This window comes from Morus notabilis, unplaced genomic scaffold (assembly GCF_000414095.1).
Source record: "Morus notabilis unplaced genomic scaffold, ASM41409v2 Scaffold1309, whole genome shotgun sequence".
Lineage (NCBI taxonomy): Eukaryota > Viridiplantae > Streptophyta > Magnoliopsida > Rosales > Moraceae > Morus > Morus notabilis.
The window spans coordinates 236,036-253,050 of record NW_010363772.1 but is presented as its reverse complement, the minus strand read 5'-3'; the positions used below and the strand labels follow the sequence as shown (position 1 = coordinate 253,050).

The following is a 17,015-nucleotide window of genomic DNA, read 5'->3' as shown; positions in this document are numbered from 1 at the left end:
ATGGGAATGACATGCATTAATAATGTTTTAATTAAAGATTCTGAACTTTAATTAAATTCATTATGAATAATATTTTTGATTATTATCTTTAAACATTATCATCTCGTATATAACACTTATATACAATATTTAAGGTCACATAAATAATCATGAAATTTTCATTGATATTCATACAATATTCACAAATATATACACATAAAAATGATGAATAAACTCTTTTATTAAATAAATAATAAATATCCTTTTACATCTTATGCTTCTAGGACACCATTCCCAACAAATATAACTGAAAATCTTCGTATTACAGGCATCAGCAAGTAATTTATACTATGATAAATTACTTACACAACCACGTGCATAAGCCTAATTACTCCCGGGCCGAGTTTCAGGTTCTGCCCCTAAGGATGCACTCTCCACATCCTATCTAGGTCACCAGCCGGTTTACCGATTCACAAGATCTCCTGTCTTAAGTAATCATTCATTAAACTTTATGAAATAGTTCATTATAATTCCAATAGCTAAAATCAAGCTATTATTTTTAAACATGCTTTTCTTTCGCAAACATGCCTTTTCTTTAAAACATTTGCAAGGCCAAAATCCTTTTGAAAATAGACTCACAAAGGAAAAGGGTAAGAAATCTTACCTCGTAAATATCAAACCTGGCTAACGTTACTCTATTCCGGCTTTCGCTTCCTCAAACCCCTCAATCCTAGTCCTCAGCTAGCACTGATACAAAACAACACTTTAGGATCTAATTCTCATTCCTAAAGTAATTTCAATCTCAATTTTATCCCTTGATTTCCTATTAGTGCCTTAATCAATTTTCAAGTTTCATAAACCAATTCATGTTTCAAATCATCATTCCAAGGATTTTTAATCTCAAAACATGGATTAAAGACGCTAATTCATTCACTCTAGGTCCCCAAATGAAGCTAATTCGGGTCCTCCTCAAAAACTGAGGTCAAAACAGGGTCAACCCCAGTGTACACCGGTCGACCGGTGACAGCGCAGTGCAACACCACCGGTCGACCGGTGGTATGCACTTTGGTCGACCGCACAGGTCGACTTGATGTAGTGCAGACCGGTCGACCGCATAGGTCGACCGGTGGAATCAGGGCAGGATGGCCAGAAGGGCCGATCCGAAGAAAATCATCACAAAACCTACAAATCTGAGTCCCAAATCGAAATATCTCAAAGGAAAACTGTAACGCCCCCATACGCTAAACCGGTCTAAGGCCGAATTTAGCGTGGTGGTGCTACTTAAAACATACTTTCTATACTTAAAACAATGTCATTTTTAAGATGCGGAAACTTGTGGTTGATTTCATCACAAAATTTTCCTAAAAGTTTTTGAACAAAATGAGTAAGTGCGCAATCACAAATCTTAAACATTAAATAGTTATTCAAAAGCGACATAGTAACAAAACAAAACATTTTGAGCCCATCTATTGTTTGGAAGTACATATAAGCAAGATGCCAGATGTAAGACTTGGAGTACTCAGCCAACATTAGAAATCATTTTTCTTTTTACTCTTCGGTAACAACAACATCATCTGCATCACAAGGTAAAACTAATGAGCAAGAACTCAGTAAGTAGATTTCAAATAAAGTAAGTATCTAAAATCTCTGTGGCTAAAATCTCTTTGTTAATCATTGTTCATAAACTTTCATACTTATTCTTAGTTTAGGTATGATACAGAACTTCGGTTCCAGGTAAGCGTCTCTATACAGGACATTCTCTAATTTTGGTCAATTCTCTTCTCTTAAACACTAAGCGGGGTTTTTAGAATCTTTTTTTGATCAACAAGAAACTTCCCACTAACATTTTTCTCTAGTTGTCTCAAAGAGACAGTTTCTCTAATTTAGGGTACTGGTCCCTCGCACCCCTGCTTACCCAGCCTCTCATCCATATATCATACCATAAAATATCTTAAAACAAAAAAACATAATAAGTATAAATCATAATCTCTTTCAAAATAATTAATCATGAATACTCTTTGAACATAATCATATAAGAATTTCATAAGAGAATAAACTTGCATAATCACAATTCTAAACAAGTTAAGTCAAATAGGTCTTGTGATGCAGTTTTGAAAATGCTTTAACTCTACTTACCTGAATTTTGATAACCACTTTGCAAGCACAAACTAACTGGTTGTGGGGAGCCTTCAATGTGCTAATTAACCTTTAAAAATCATAATTTTCAAAAATCACATTCATATCATCATTTAACAAACACATAACTACGCAATATTACGAAAATATTTATAACGAATTCATCAAAACTCAAAATATTATGAGACCAGTGGCAAATAAAAGTAAACTCAAAACCCTCTTTTTAGAGCTACTACATGATAGGTTTCGGATTTTTCAAACTAACTAAAAACTGCCCGAAATCCAGATTGAAGTATAATCTCGTCAGGAAAATGAAAGCTTTTTAACTGAACTTATAAAATTCATAACTAAATGTAGAAAAATCCGTTTGGAGGGATTCAAAAACTCACGTAAAGCTTGAGATGTATACTTTAATAAAAAAATATAAGATCTGTCAAAATCATAAGTATATATAGCACGGAAACAGAATCTACATAGGCTGTGCAGAGGACTTATATTTAAACATTTCATCAAATACCTAGCATGCATATCTTAATCTTCAAAGACCACTCTCAAATACATGAATCATCATCTTAATAAGAGTTTATCTTCAAATAATCATCAATAATATCAAGCTAAAATCATCAATTTCACCCAGAAACCAATATTTGAACCAAAACCTCGAGAACTCATTTTTAAGAGTCTACAACCAACATGCATAATAAGCCCCATCAAAAATCCAAATCTCAAGTAGGATTTCAACATCTTAATTTCTGAAATCTTAGTTTCTAACATAAGAAAGAAGTTACCTCAAAGAAAAACGTGTTCCCAAGTGAATAGAAGCTCAAAACTTGGTGGTTATTTTTGGTTCTAGGTTGAAAACGAGTTGAGATGGGCTGGTTGAGTCTTTAGCTCATTCTCTCTTAAAAACTTAGGTTTGATTCTGAGTTTTGAGTGAGAAAAGGAGTGAGAAGAGACAAGAAAGTGCTATGGTCGGAGTTCTAGGGTTTCTTGCTGAAATAGACCCAAAAATGAAGTCTAAACTTAATAGAAACTAAACAAAAATAAAGTGGCATTATAATAGAACAAGGGCCTAGGTTTTTCTAAGCCTCTAATAGCTATCATAACCTCATACAATAAGCTATAAAGTCTCTATTTTTCTTCTTCAATTAGGTGCCTAAAGTTCACTCAATTTGCTAACATAGACTTCTCTCACCAAAAACTCAAAATAACAACTAAGTCCTCAACACATTTACATAAAACCATATAATAAAAATATAAAATAATGATTCATCATTAAATAAATCATAATAGAGGTAAAATATCATATCCAATAATCATAATAAATATCATTTTTCTTCATAAGTTTAGCACATTGAGTTCCCACATCGAGCTAGTCGCACTGCACATTAAAACTTAAAACTCGATTAGCAAAGCTATAAGTTTAATAAAATCATATGATAGCTATAATAATAAAATATAATGCCAACAAATAACTTTGAGATAAATGGTAAATGTGGTGCATGATTTTAATTTACTAAATTATTTATTATTGGCTTAAGGCTTAATTAAATCTTGGGTATTACAAAAACCACTAGATTCGGGTTCTAAGTACTAAATCAAGTCCAAAGAACTCAAGATCTCTAATTTCTACCATAGTTTTACTCAAAATCCATCAAAATCCATTTCGAACCAAAATAAGTTTTTAAATCCGAAAAGCTTGAGATTCAAGAGAGGTTTTTTCAGAAATCTTACCTCAAATCCTTCTCTTGATGTTGGAAACTCTTTGAAATTCCTCTTTGGTTCGAGATCCGGTTGATTTGAGACAAAAATGGGAGAGAGAGAGTGAGTGAGTGAGAGAGAGAGATGGAGAGTATGCACGGGAAGGGAAAAAGAAAAGGAAGAAAAAGAAAGAAAAAGAAAAAGAAAAAGAAAAGAAAAATGGACAGGTGTCAAAAATTTAAAATGACAGTCCAGAAATGTGCCCATACACACTTCTGGGTAAAATGTAAACACTGAGAATATTTAAATACCTTAGAATTATTTAAATTCACTCGTTAGAAACATTTATTAACAAGTAATCAATTAATTAAACCAGATTAGGCACACTAATAAATCTTAATTACCTTAATTAATCCCGTTTAATTCTTCGGGGTGTTACAATTTCTCCCTAAACAAAATGCTAAAAACATAATCCAATAACCGAAACTTTAACCTTTAGACATTAGGTTTTTCGGTACCGCTAACTTCCATAAGCAAATCATCATTCTTGGCAATTTTTTTTTTCATAATCTCTACTGTTCATGGAACTGCATATGGTAAATCTGAGATGCCATTTCTTCTGTCGTTTTTGTTTAGGACTTTTGTGAGATGGGTTTTCTCGGATATCAATGGGAAGACAAGAAATGACAAGAAAACGCCCAAACGACAATGATGGGTCTAGAGCTAGAGGCCCTTTGCCATAAGCAAAGAGTAAAAGCTTGAAGTTGGCAAGCCATGTAATAAAAAACGAAGTAGTAACTCCAAGATTTACGGAAGTGAGTTTAAGTGGAAGCATTAAAAAAAGGCACACAATCGGAATCACAAAAATGAGTCTTTTAGTACCTTTTGAGACTGTTTTTCCAACGACATAGCAATAAGACAGAGATGCCAAGACTAAAATCCATACCTTAAAGAGGTTGTTTATTTCGCCCTCCATTATTTCCTTTCCCTCTTATGATATTCTGTTGCCTATAGACATACAAATATGGTGAGGCTAATATCTTATGAGAATCTTGATCTTTCCACATATCTTCTACCTCAGCATGTATATCTTGAACTCCCACTTCTGCATCATCTCTGCTTTTCTACATAATCTTTTTTTTTTTTGAATTTACCAATAAATTGCCAGCTAAAATTCCTAACAGTCAACTCTCACCTATCGGTCAGTAGCCGATCAACCAAAACCAATAGGTTTGTAGTACTTTAACCATTTTAATAACTGCAACTTGTAATATAATATACATACATACATACATACATACATATATATATATATATATATATATATTCACATGCATAGTTGAGCCCGATTAATTTTATGAGCGAATAATATATTATGATAATCATAAAACTTAGGAAACATAAGAAACAATTTGAAAATGCTTGCTGTGAACTTCCGCGAAAGTGCACGAACCGATTTTGCTTTCCTTTTTGTGGCGTTTTCTCTTAAAGCTGCGTTTGAGAGGAGGGAAGGGATGAAAGTTAGACAGATGAACGTGAGTTTTTATTTCAAGTTGTTTCAGATTGATAGGAAATTAAGCATTAGATGATTATCAATTTTTTTATTGCTAAATATAAGAGGAAGAAATGATATATATATATATATAAATATGTATATATTTATATATATATTGTTTTATAAAATTACTTCAGTATAAAATGACTTTACCACCTATAATACACTTAAACAACTGAAATTTATTTCTCATCTCAGTATATCTTGGGGGTAAATATAAGAGGAAGAAATGATATATATATATATATAAATATGTATATATTTATATATATATATTGTTTTATAAAATTACTTCAGTATAAAATGACTTTACCACCTATAATACACTTAAACAACTGAAATTTATTTCTCATCTCAGTATATCTTGGGGGTGAATTTCATTTTTGGTCTATGATATTTAAAATAACCTACAATTATTTCCCGTTCTACAAAATTGTTCTTTTAAAGTTAAGGGATCCATTAAAAAATATATGAAAAATAAATGTGACGGTCATGTGATACGTCAGTATGAGTATATAATCGAGTTATATACTATTTGGGAGATTTTTTAGTACGTTTGGCGTATTAGTAGGCCAGATTTTTTTAATTGTTAAATCTGCATACTTTTTAATTTTTACGTGATTTTATGCAGATTAAACGATCAAAAAAGTTAATCTACTAGTATGTTGGTGTACTAGAAAAAAAAGGTCATACTATTTTTATCCATTTTCTATTATCATTATTTTTTGTCCATAAGTGAAGGATAAAAAACTATGAAGAGTATTCCAAAGTAGCAGCCCCAGCCTTCTCCGTTCGTTCCATAATTCTCCCAAACAACCAAAGGACGCCCTCCCACTTTTTCTCTAATTTTCCTGCTTCCTTCCTCAAACACTTCCCACCAAACACACCCTTGAGTTTTCAGAGAATATACTAGGAAGAACCCAAGAAGCTTTACTGCATGTCTTTTGTTTTTCATTTAATTTCCATGGAAGAAGCTATATTAAAGCCATATAATACACAAGAGGTACGCGTGGCAGATTTCTAGCTATTTATTTGCAAGAACTAACTAGCTAATTATCTTTATCATCTTTATAGCACCAAGTCATTTTAAGGTTGTGTTTTTTTTTTCCGGTCAGGTTTCGGAAATGGCTGGTGCTTCTTCCTCTTACTTTCCAGATAAAAAATATGACGTTTTTATCAGTTTTGGGGGTAAGGATACTCGTACAAATTTTCTTAGTCATCTTGTTGGTGCTTTGCATCGAAAGAAGATCAGAATCTTCATGGATGAGAAGGATCTAAAGATAGGAGATCAAATTTCACCTGCGCTTGAAAAAGCAATTGAGGGTTCAACAATCTATGTGATAATTCTCTCAGAAAATTATGCTTTTTCATCGTGGTGCTTGAATGAACTCGATCATATTCTCCAATGCAAGGAAAAATATAAAAGAATTGTTGTACCGGTTTTTTACCACGTAGATCCATCAGATGTCCGGAAACAACAAAAGAACTATGCTGCTGCATTTGCTACGCATGAATTACGTTTTAAAGACGAAATAGGGAAGGTGCAGCAATGGAGGGATGATTTGAAAGCAGTAGCAAATTTATCTGGATTTCATTTATCTACTAATTTTCGGTAAGCTCCATCTTTCTCACTCTTTTCTTCTTTTTTTTTTTTTCTTTTTTTTAATCTTTTTCTTGTAGACCTCCAATTATCTTACAATTAAACACAATTAATTATGGCTGAAAAATTTGAACTACCAAAAAAAAAAAAAATCCCTTTTGAATCTTTACATTTAATTATTTTCTCTCTTTGATGTGTGGATTAGCTAAAGCTATCTTTTCTCTGTATGTTTATGTACGACTTAAATCATTGTCTAAAATTTCATTCCTGATTCCTATGACATTTTAATTTATTGGTAAATAAAAACATCTTTTAAAAGAGATTGAGTTTTCTGCAGATGAATGATATTTCTGTGACATTTAAATTTATTGGTAAATCAAGATTGGTTTAAAAAAAGATTGGGTTTTGTAATTTGAGAAATACAAAGGACATTCTTTCTGTCATTCTCTTTATCACTCTCTCCACTCACTATTTGACACGTGGATTCTACTATTTCATTTTCTGTTTAAATAAAAATATATAACGTTATTGGAGTCAATGTGTCAAACTGTGAATAGAATAAGTGACGAATAGAAAAGAGTGTTGGTAGCATTTCTCTTTGTAATTTTCTATTTGCATTAGCTTTCTTTATGATGCAAGTGGCTTTATAATTTATGGAATATTGAACATTAAACGAAAAGAAGTGAAGAAACTCGTCATGGACAACGTCGCAGTGACAAAGACATTTTCTAAGTAAACGGCAAATTAACAAAAATATGGGACAGTGGGGTCGACCCTTGTGATAGAAAGGTTGTAGCCTCGTATGGATAAAAAATATTACTAGCAAATTAGAGCTAACTCCATTGAAGTTGTTTGGAAATTTTTAAAATGGTGTGACTCATTGGGATACGTTAGACAAAGATTTGGATAAGAATATCTTAAAATGATATGCAACATATTCCCCTTTTTTTTTTTTTTTTTAAAAGATTCGAATCACAATTTAACTTTTTTATTATAATATTTTTTTTTATAAAAATTTAAATTTAAATTCAAGTTTTTACTCAAACCTGTAAAAAGTACACCCTATTTCTTTCACGATGATGTAGATTAATCAATGATTAATATGAAAGTCCAAGCTCAACTACTAATAGAATAGAGAATAAAGAAAGAGAAGTTCCAGAGTATGCCAAATCCAGTTCCTAATCATGAAGAAAAATATCCCAGGCTTGAAGATTCTTACTTAAAATACGCACGTATTTTTTTTTTTTTTTTTTTTGAGGAATCAAAATACACATAATTCTCCAAATTAAAGCCATGACTTGTGTGTGCATATATGTTTTTTTTTTCCCTTGACCTAATACAGTGACCATATCTAACGTAGTGTCAATGTTATCTTTATCTGTCACGTCTCACATGATAAATGCATGCTATCCGCACATTTATTATGCCATGCAAGACTTCATCAGACATCAATCTAAATCAATCAGAATGACATAATCAACGGCCAAAACGACAAGAAAATAAATCATTAAGATATCATAAATTAAACATCGGTCTAAAATGAAAGCCTAAACAATTTGGCCCACAAAATGTCAAACTAATTCTTGTGCTTTTTGTCTCTCTGGCGAGTCGCATATATTCGAATGACAACATATATATCACGTTTATCCTTTACTAAGACACTAACTGCTATTGTTCTTCATGTATGTCAGGTCTGAGTATGACTTAGTTGAGGCAATTCTCAAAGATATTTTGGAGAAATTGAGCTGTATATCAGCAAGCGACGATTTAAAGGGATTGATTGGAATTGAAAAGCGCGTTGAGAAGATTGAATCATTCCTAAACATTGCCTCATCAGATGTGCGTATTATATGCCTTTGGGGCATGGGTGGCATAGGCAAGACAACACTTGCCCGTGTCGTATTCAACCGAATCGCTCATCAATTTGAAGGTCGCTGCTTTCTTGAAGATGTTAGAGAGGGATCAAAAGAATTTGGACTTAAAAGTTTACAAAGAAAACTTTTTTCTGAATTATTGAAGGAAAAGAGTTTAGATACTGTCAATGGATTTTTAAGGGATGGATTTCGCCGTACTAAAGTTCTTGTTGTTCTTGACGATGTGGATGATGCAGATCAATTGGAATATTTGGCTGGAGATCGCAGTTGGTTTTGTGATGGCAGTAGAATCATCGTAACATCTCGAGATATGGAAGTGCTTAATAGTATTGGTGCTGATGAAACATATGAGGTTGAGAAGCTAAATTCTTCTGAAGCCCAACATCTTTTTAGTTCAAAAGCTTTTCGACAGAACTCTTCAACAAAGGACTATGTAGAGTTATTAGCAAGGTCGGTCAATTATGCTGACGGCATCCCATTGGCTCTTATAATTTTAGGTCGTCACCTTTTCTCTAAGAACACAAAAGAATGGAAAAGTGAATTAGACAAATTGAACAAATTTCCCAATAAAAAAGTCTATAATGTGTTGAAAGTAAGTTATGACGGACTGGATGAGAATGCAAAGAATATATTTCTTGATATTGCACATTTTTTTAAGGGCATGGATCAAGATTTTGTTAAGGGAAGATTAGATGCCAATGGCCTTTTTGCGGATATTGGAATTAGAGATTTGAGAGACAAGTCTCTCCTAACTATCAAGCACAGCAAGATTCGGATGCATGATTTGCTACATCAAATGGGCTTGGAAATAGTTCGCTTAGAATCAAAAGAGCCAGGAAAACGTAGCAGGTTGTGCTTAACTGAAGATGTCTCTCATGTCTTGAGATATAACACGGTAAGTGCCATGTGCAATGGTTATGGAGTCATTCTATTAATTGAGTAAACTTTCTATGGAAAACGATTTAACACCCAATGCGTATAATCTTTTGAATAATTGAGTTCACGGTGAACATCATACTGCGGGAAAATAGTTAAATTTGATTTTATTTATTTATTTAATTATCTCTAATTTGTTTTTAATTTCAGGGGACACCAAAAATTCAAACTTAAAGCAAATGTATAATTTAAAATTACTCGATGTTTGGGAAGATATTTTTGCCAAGCCTACAGTCTTCAAGAAGTTATACCTTCCTGAGGGTCTCGAGTCGCTTCCCAATGAGCTTAGGTATCTCCGTTGGTCCCATTACCCTTTGAAATCTTTGCCTTCAGATTTTACGATGCTAAATCTTGTTGAAATGCACTTGGGTAAGAGTCAGCTCCAGCATCTTTGGGATGGAGTCCAGGTAGGGTTTAGTTCTTCACGGTAGTTTTGAATTAATATTCTGCACATTCCTAAATCTTATAAGTTACTCTTCACATTCCTCATTGGTTTCAGCATTTTGGAAGCTTAAAGGTTCTAAATCTTCAATGCTCCGAAAACCTGACTCAAATTCCAGATCTCTCTCTGGCACTTAGCCTTGAGAAGATAACATTGAAAGGTTGTGTAAGTATGGGGAATCTTCCAAGTAGTGTCGGCAAGTTGGAATCCTTGCAATCTCTTGATTTATCTGACTGCTCAAACATTGATAGGTTTCCAGAACTTCCAAGAAGTGTAAAACATTTGATTATAAGCGGAACATCAATAGAGCAACTGCCCCCAACAATTGAGCATCTCTGTCATCTCGAGACATTTGATTTATCAGGCTGCTCAGAAGTTGACAGGTTTCCAGAACTTCCAAGAAGTATAAAACATTTGAATATAAGTGGAACATCAATAGAGCAACTACCCCCATCAATTGAGCATCTCTCTCATCTGGAGGATTTCAATTTATCCCGCTGCTCAGGCATTGACAGGTTTAAATTTGAGCGGAACATTAATCAAGCAAGTGCCCCAAACAATTGAGCATCTCAATCTTTTGAAGGAATTTGATTTAAATGGATGCTCCAGCCTTAAGACTCTTCCAAGCAGCATTCATAAGCTTAAATATCTCAAATATCTTAATCTCAGCGATTGCTTAGGGTTAGAGTACTTGCCTGAAAGTTTGGAGCCTACTGAAAAATTAACCAATCCCGCGCTGAAAGATTCTAGTTGTTCGCAGCTTGATCATAATTTTGCTCCCTTTAGTGCCTTGCACTCTTTAGAGATTCTGTGTTTGAAGGACTCAGGGATATGTGAAATCCCTGACTGGGTCCTCAGTTTACCGAAATTAGGAAGATTGGTTGCAAGCATAAAATATTCAAACTTGCGTGACTTAGCCATTAATGATTGCAATTTCCTCCAGTATCTACCAGAGCTTCCAGTCACTCCAACTGATGTTAATGCAGCACGATGCACGTCACTGGAAAAGGTGATAATATCATCGCATGAGTCTCGATTTATTCGTGACGAGCAACTTCAGTTTAATGATTGCATAAACTTGGATTGCAACACCATAACGAATGTATTAGTAGTTAGAGATGGACGCGGGTTAATCAGACTCAAAGAAGAAAACCGGTATATTACCTGTTTTTGCTCACTCACTCTCTCTCTCTCTCTCTCTCTCTCTCTCTCTGTGTGTACGTAATGTTATTATGACGAATTAACTAATCCTCAATTATATTTTTGAAATACTGGTCATATGTTCATTCCTCAGCCGCATCCCTTTCTATCTTCCTGGAGTTATCATTTCTTTTCCGGGAAATACTGGTCAAATGTTAATTCCAGAGTGGTTCAGCCATCAAAATGAGGGATGCTTTATAAATATGAAGCTTCCTCCACTCAGGTACGACACAAACATCATGGATTTTGCTGCTTGTTTGGTCCTTGCAAGGGACAACAATATTGGTGAAAGCGCCTGGAAAGCTATGTCCGATCTCTGGTTACGTCGCTTGGTGCGTGGCAAAACCATCAATGGTGAACGTTACATCGAGCTTTCTGACTGGTTCTATAGTGTAGGAAGAGATCCTTGTCTCCCTCACGTGTTCATGTGGTACTTTTATGTGACTGATGTTGAGTCTTCTGCAGTAGAGATGTCATTTCGCTTCAGTGCAGAAAATGAGTTTAATGATCAGAGGTCAAGTATCAAGGTTGAAAGGTGTGGTATTCGTATGCTGAGTGTGCTAGATGCCGCAGAATTTGGTCGTGAAGCATCTATTATCGTCAGAGGCGGTAGCGGAACCACTTTATTGTGAAACCTAAACTGTGACGATTTCTTCCTTTGTCCAATATTCAAGAGTTTCTGATCACCCATGCTACATGTAGTTCGTGAAAGTCCCTATTTTAATACTAAGAGTCTTTGTTGTTGTCCTAAACTGTTTTCTTCCTTTGTTGTTACTCAAGGTTTTGACTGAACAAATGCTAGTTAACAGTGGCGCCAAAGGAATTCTTTCTCTGCTTAATTATAGTGATTAGTTACTTGCAATTTTTATGAACATGCATCATTACTAAATCTATCAGGATAAAATATATATATATATATATATATATGTAGTTGTTGAACTACTTTGTACCGTTAGAAAAGAACCAAAAAAAAAAAAAAAAGAAGCTGAATCATATTTGGAGGATTTTTTGGTCATATAAAACAAACACTAATAACTGTTCTCATCTAACCTGTACATGATAATTGCATATGATTGATGGGCAATTACATATATATATATATATATAAATATATATATATGCGTCATAGTACATGTTGAAAATGAGTAATTACGAGTTACAACACCAATAATATGATATTAAAGAATAATGATATAGTACAGTTCCACCCAATTTCTTTTCATATGGCTGGTGATTTCTTTTTTATAAACAACTCTTTTGAGACTTTTTCCTAATAAAGTGCAAATGCGCCAAACACTTTTGGCCAATGATGGGAACATAAAACAATTAGAATATTACAAAAGACGAATAATTAAGATGAAGATTTCTCAAACTACACCCTCAAATAAATTTGCTATACCAACCGTCCGATTAGCTGAAAAATGTTATTTATCTTTGGGTGATGAAGCTCTTAAAAAACCCACCTAAAGCGGCATACTCTTGAAGCAGCCTAACATCACCCTCACACCGGAGGAGCTGAGGAAAGAACAACCAAAAGCTGGTCAACAACATAAAACCAATAGTCAACGCCCCTGAAACCACCCTTGGAAGCCGCCACGTGGTGGCATACGCCTTCTTCAAAGCGATCTCAACCGTTAAACACGATCCATGCAGGACAAAGAACCACGTGACCTCCCACGTGGGACGCACGCGGCCCAGGTAGTAGTAAATGAGTTCGTGAACAAGCCTAGGGACTACTAATATGAGAGTGGGATTATATACGGGTGACCATAAGATTCCACCTTCTTCCCCAAAAATCTTGGAGTGAGGTTAAGAGGTATGGCTCGTCGAAGTGTGGCTCGAGCTCAAGGCCCAACATGGCTCGAGCCAAGGCTGCCACAATGGCTAGTATGATCTCAAGCAAAAGATATATGAGAAGGCAAAAAAAGACCAACAAAACTTTTTGGGGCATATGTTTCTTGTAAGCATAGGCCCTAACTAGAATTCCCAAAAGTAAGGCTTTTAATAACAAAGAGTTTTGTGAGATGGGTTTTGTTTTGTTTTGTTTTTTTGTTTTTTTGGGTGTTTAAGATGTTTTTTCGGTGGGTTTTCTCGGATCGATATGGGAAGACAAGAAACGACAATAAATAGCCTTCTTACACCTTTTGGGACTATCTTCCCAATGGCATAGCAATAAGATAGAGATGTGAAGATTGAAAGCCATACCTTTATGAATGTCTTCATTTCGCCCACCATTTTCTTCTTCTGTGATAGATAGATGTACAATTTTGTTTCTTGTTGCTGGAGAGATGACCAGTTAAAAAGTACACGTGAGAGTGAGACGGACAACTAATCAGGTGTAAGCAAGCATTTAATAGTTATAGAAAGAAGATATGTTTATTTATTTATTTATTATTATTATTTTTGTTGAGAAGAAGATATTTTATTTATTTACTGTACATGTGCCCCCATCTACATAGTTTATTATTCAATGCTAATTATGTCTTTTCCCCTCCTCAACAAATATATATATATATATATAAATATATATAACCGCCGATGATAATCCAATTTCCACGTATATGTTTTTTCCCTTGACAACATATTCTTTTCTTTGGTGTTATCATCCCTTTTTTTCGTTTTTTATGCAAGTTATTATTGACTACTCTTTTCCGTTCATAGGTCGTTTTTTAACATTATTTTCCGTTTTTCATGTCTTGTCGTTTTCCTCTATTGTGGTTTAAAAAATGGTTGCTTTTCACGTTGTTTCATTATCTTTGTTAGTCTCTTTCAATCCTCTTTCCATTTAACTATCATTCTTATATTTGTTGGTCGTTTCCACGTTAGTTGTGATTTAGAGATGTCAATGTTTCTCACGGGTATAAGATTTCATGGAGTCGCACATCAAAAAGAAGGGGATAGCGAATGAATAATAATTAGAGATGGATATAGAATGGGGAAAAATAATTGAGAATAAATTCAGGAATGGGGACAAGATTTTGAGGGAGGGCGGGAACGGATGGAGAAACACTATCATCCTACATCTGTCTCGATATACATATATTTTATATAGATGTACATAATATTAAATTTCTAAAGATAATTAGTCATTTTGTGGGTTTATTACTAACATTTGATTTCTTTGTGATTGGTTGTCATTCCCCTCATGGTATTTGTCCCTGTGCCTTCAAAACCGTTGTATTTTTCTGTCACTTTTTTCCCCCTTAAATTGCGCACGTAGTCACGTGTTGTCGTTTTTGCCTTATCTGTCACTTTTTTTTTATTTAATTTTTTAAGCTTGTAGTAATTGTGTTATGTGTTTTGTGCCTTGTGGTTTCTCATTCGTGTCACAAGGCTTTTTTTTATTATTAATGCAAACTTCCCCTTTTATGAATTAAAAAGCTTGTAATTGAGCTTTGTAAATTAGTTGGTGAAAAACAGCAATCTTTGACTCACATTTCTCAAAAACTCACCCAAAGCAGCATACTCTTGCATCAACCGAGCATCAAAGTTGCACCTAATAATCTGTGGAAAGAACAGCCAATAGCCGGTCAACGTCACAAACCCAAGCGTCAACGCACCGAGACTACCCTTGGCAACCACCACGTGTCGATTACAAAGGCCTTCTTCAAACCAATCTCGGCCGTCAAAACAGTTCCATGGAGAACAAAGAACCACGTGACCTCCCACGTGGGAGGCACACGGCACACGTAGTAGTAAAAGAGCTCGTGAACAAGGCCCACGACAAGGAAGCTACCAACGACAGCAGGGATTTGGGCCCATTTAAGGCCCACTAGTGGGGCCCATAAGCTGAGGGTTGGCTCGTATAGTGCAAGGCGCATGATACGGCTGACCGTGAGGTTCCACCTATTGACCCAAAAGTCTTGGAGTGAGGTTGAGAGGTATGGCTCGTTGAAATGTGGCTCGAGCTCAAGTCCCACCATTGCTCCAGCCATGGCTGCGACCACGGCTAAGATGGTCTCAACCAAGATGTAGACGAGAGGCCAATAGAGGACCAATAGTACTTTTGGGTGTAAATGTTCCTTACAGTTAAAGACAGAAATTAGAATGGCGAGAACCAAAAGCTTTATGGTAAATCTGAGATGCCATTTCTTCTGTCGTTTTTGTTTAGGACTTTTGTGAGATGGGTTTTCTCGGATATCAATGGGAAGACAAGAAATGACAAGAAAACGCCCAAACGACAATGATGGGTCTAGAGCTAGAGGCCCTTTGCCATAAGCAAAGAGTAAAAGCTTGAAGTTGGCAAGCCATGTAATAAAAAACGAAGTAGTAACTCCAAGATTTACGGAAGTGAGTTTAAGTGGAAGCATTAAAAAAAGGCACACAATCGGAATCACAAAAATGAGTCTTTTAGTACCTTTTGAGACTGTTTTTCCAACGACATAGCAATAAGACAGAGATGCCAAGACTAAAATCCATACCTTAAAGAGGTTGTTTATTTCGCCCTCCATTATTTCCTTTCCCTCTTATGATATTCTGTTGCCTATAGACATACAAATATGGTGAGGCTAATATCTTATGAGAATCTTGATCTTTCCACATATCTTCTACCTCAGCATGTATATCTTGAACTCCCACTTCTGCATCATCTCGGCTTTTCTGCATAATCTTTTTCTTTTTTTTGTTTTGTTTGAATTTACCAATAAATTGCCAACTAAAATTCCTAACAGTCAACTCTCACTTACAGGTCGGTAGCCGATCAACCAATACAAATAGGTTTGTAGTACTTTAACCATTTTAATAACTGCAACTTGTAATATAATATACATACATATACACACACACATACATAAATTCACATGCATAGTTGGCCCCGAATAATTTTATGAGCAAATAATATATTATGATAATCGTAAAACTTAGGAAACATAAGAAACAATTTGAAAATGCTTGCTGTGAACTTCCGCGAAAGTACACGAACCGATTTTGCTTTCCTGTTTGTGGCGTTTTCTCTTAAAGCTGCGTTTGAGAGGAGGGAAGGGATGAAAGTTAGACAGATGAATGTGAGTTTTTAGTTCAAGTTGTTTCAGATTGATAGGAAATTAAGCATAAGATGATTTTTTTATTTTTATAAAATTACATCAGTATAAAATTACTTTACGACCTATAATACGCTTGTCGTTGATTGCGGCACGTCGATTGGATTAGTTCTTTTCTTTTCCCTTTAAGTGCTGTTTTTGCATCTGGTCGTTCTCTATCCGTTGCCGTTTGAAAGTTCCTAGCTTTTTTCAAGTGTTATTATATTAGACATTTCTGTCATTTTTCTTTGTTTGATTGTTTTGGTTTCTCTCTCTCTCTCTCTTTTTTTTTTTTTTAATCCATTCTGTTGTTTTGTTTATGTCATTTTACATATTAGTTGTCCTTTTATCATATATTGTCGTTTTTTATTTTCTCTTTTCTTACGCTTCCTCAATCTGACGCGATGATTAATCTTTCTCACACGCACACTGACTTTTTATTTCGTTTTCAAAGGAGTGTCATTTATTTACATTTATTCATTAAAACTTATCAAGGCTGTCGTTTTCCCCTTATACCGTCGTTTCCCCTTATACCGTTTCTCAAGAATCAATTTTAATTTTTCTCCGTCGGGTG

At 34.6% G+C, this 17,015-nt stretch overlaps 2 protein-coding genes and 1 pseudogene across 2 annotated transcripts; 1 reads left to right on the top strand and 2 right to left on the bottom strand.

Moving 5' to 3' along the window:
* The first annotated feature begins 6,495 nt into the window (after positions 1 to 6,495).
* Positions 6,496 to 12,055, top strand: LOC21391346 (TMV resistance protein N). Its single transcript, XM_024170046.1, has 6 exons — positions 6,496 to 6,983; positions 8,663 to 9,740; positions 10,009 to 10,188; positions 10,281 to 10,738; positions 10,833 to 11,378; positions 11,518 to 12,055. Exons 1-6 carry the CDS (start codon positions 6,496 to 6,498, stop codon positions 12,053 to 12,055), a joined length of 3,288 nt encoding a protein of 1,095 aa, XP_024025814.1.
* Positions 12,056 to 12,851: 796 nt separating this feature from the next.
* Positions 12,852 to 13,658, bottom strand: LOC21391345 (annotated as a pseudogene).
* Positions 13,659 to 14,825: 1,167 nt separating this feature from the next.
* LOC112092861 (probable long-chain-alcohol O-fatty-acyltransferase 1) lies at positions 14,826 to 15,874 on the bottom strand. Its single transcript, XM_024170045.1, has 2 exons — positions 15,020 to 15,874; positions 14,826 to 14,927 (listed from the first exon to the last, which is right to left on the bottom strand). The coding sequence occupies exons 1-2, from the start codon at positions 15,872 to 15,874 to the stop codon at positions 14,826 to 14,828; spliced, it is 957 nt and encodes a 318-aa protein (XP_024025813.1).
* Between the last annotated feature and the right edge of the window lie 1,141 nt (positions 15,875 to 17,015).

Excerpts from the sequence above, each read along its gene's own strand:
- LOC21391346 (XM_024170046.1), top strand. The coding sequence starts at position 6,496 with ATGGCTGGTGCTTCTTCCTCTTACTTTCCAGATAAAAAATATGACGTT. Across the intron at positions 10,189-10,280 it reads ATCTTTGGGATGGAGTCCAG|CATTTTGGAAGCTTAAAGGT; the intron begins GTAGGGTTTAGT and ends CATTGGTTTCAG. Across the intron at positions 10,739-10,832 it reads CGCTGCTCAGGCATTGACAG|CCTTAAGACTCTTCCAAGCA; the intron begins GTTTAAATTTGA and ends TGGATGCTCCAG.
- LOC112092861 (XM_024170045.1), bottom strand. The coding sequence starts at position 15,874 with ATGGAGGGCGAAATAAACAACCTCTTTAAGGTATGGATTTTAGTCTTG. Across the intron at positions 14,928-15,019 it reads TTGGTTTGAAGAAGGCCTTT|ATTATTAGGTGCAACTTTGA; the intron begins GTAATCGACACG and ends TTCTTTCCACAG.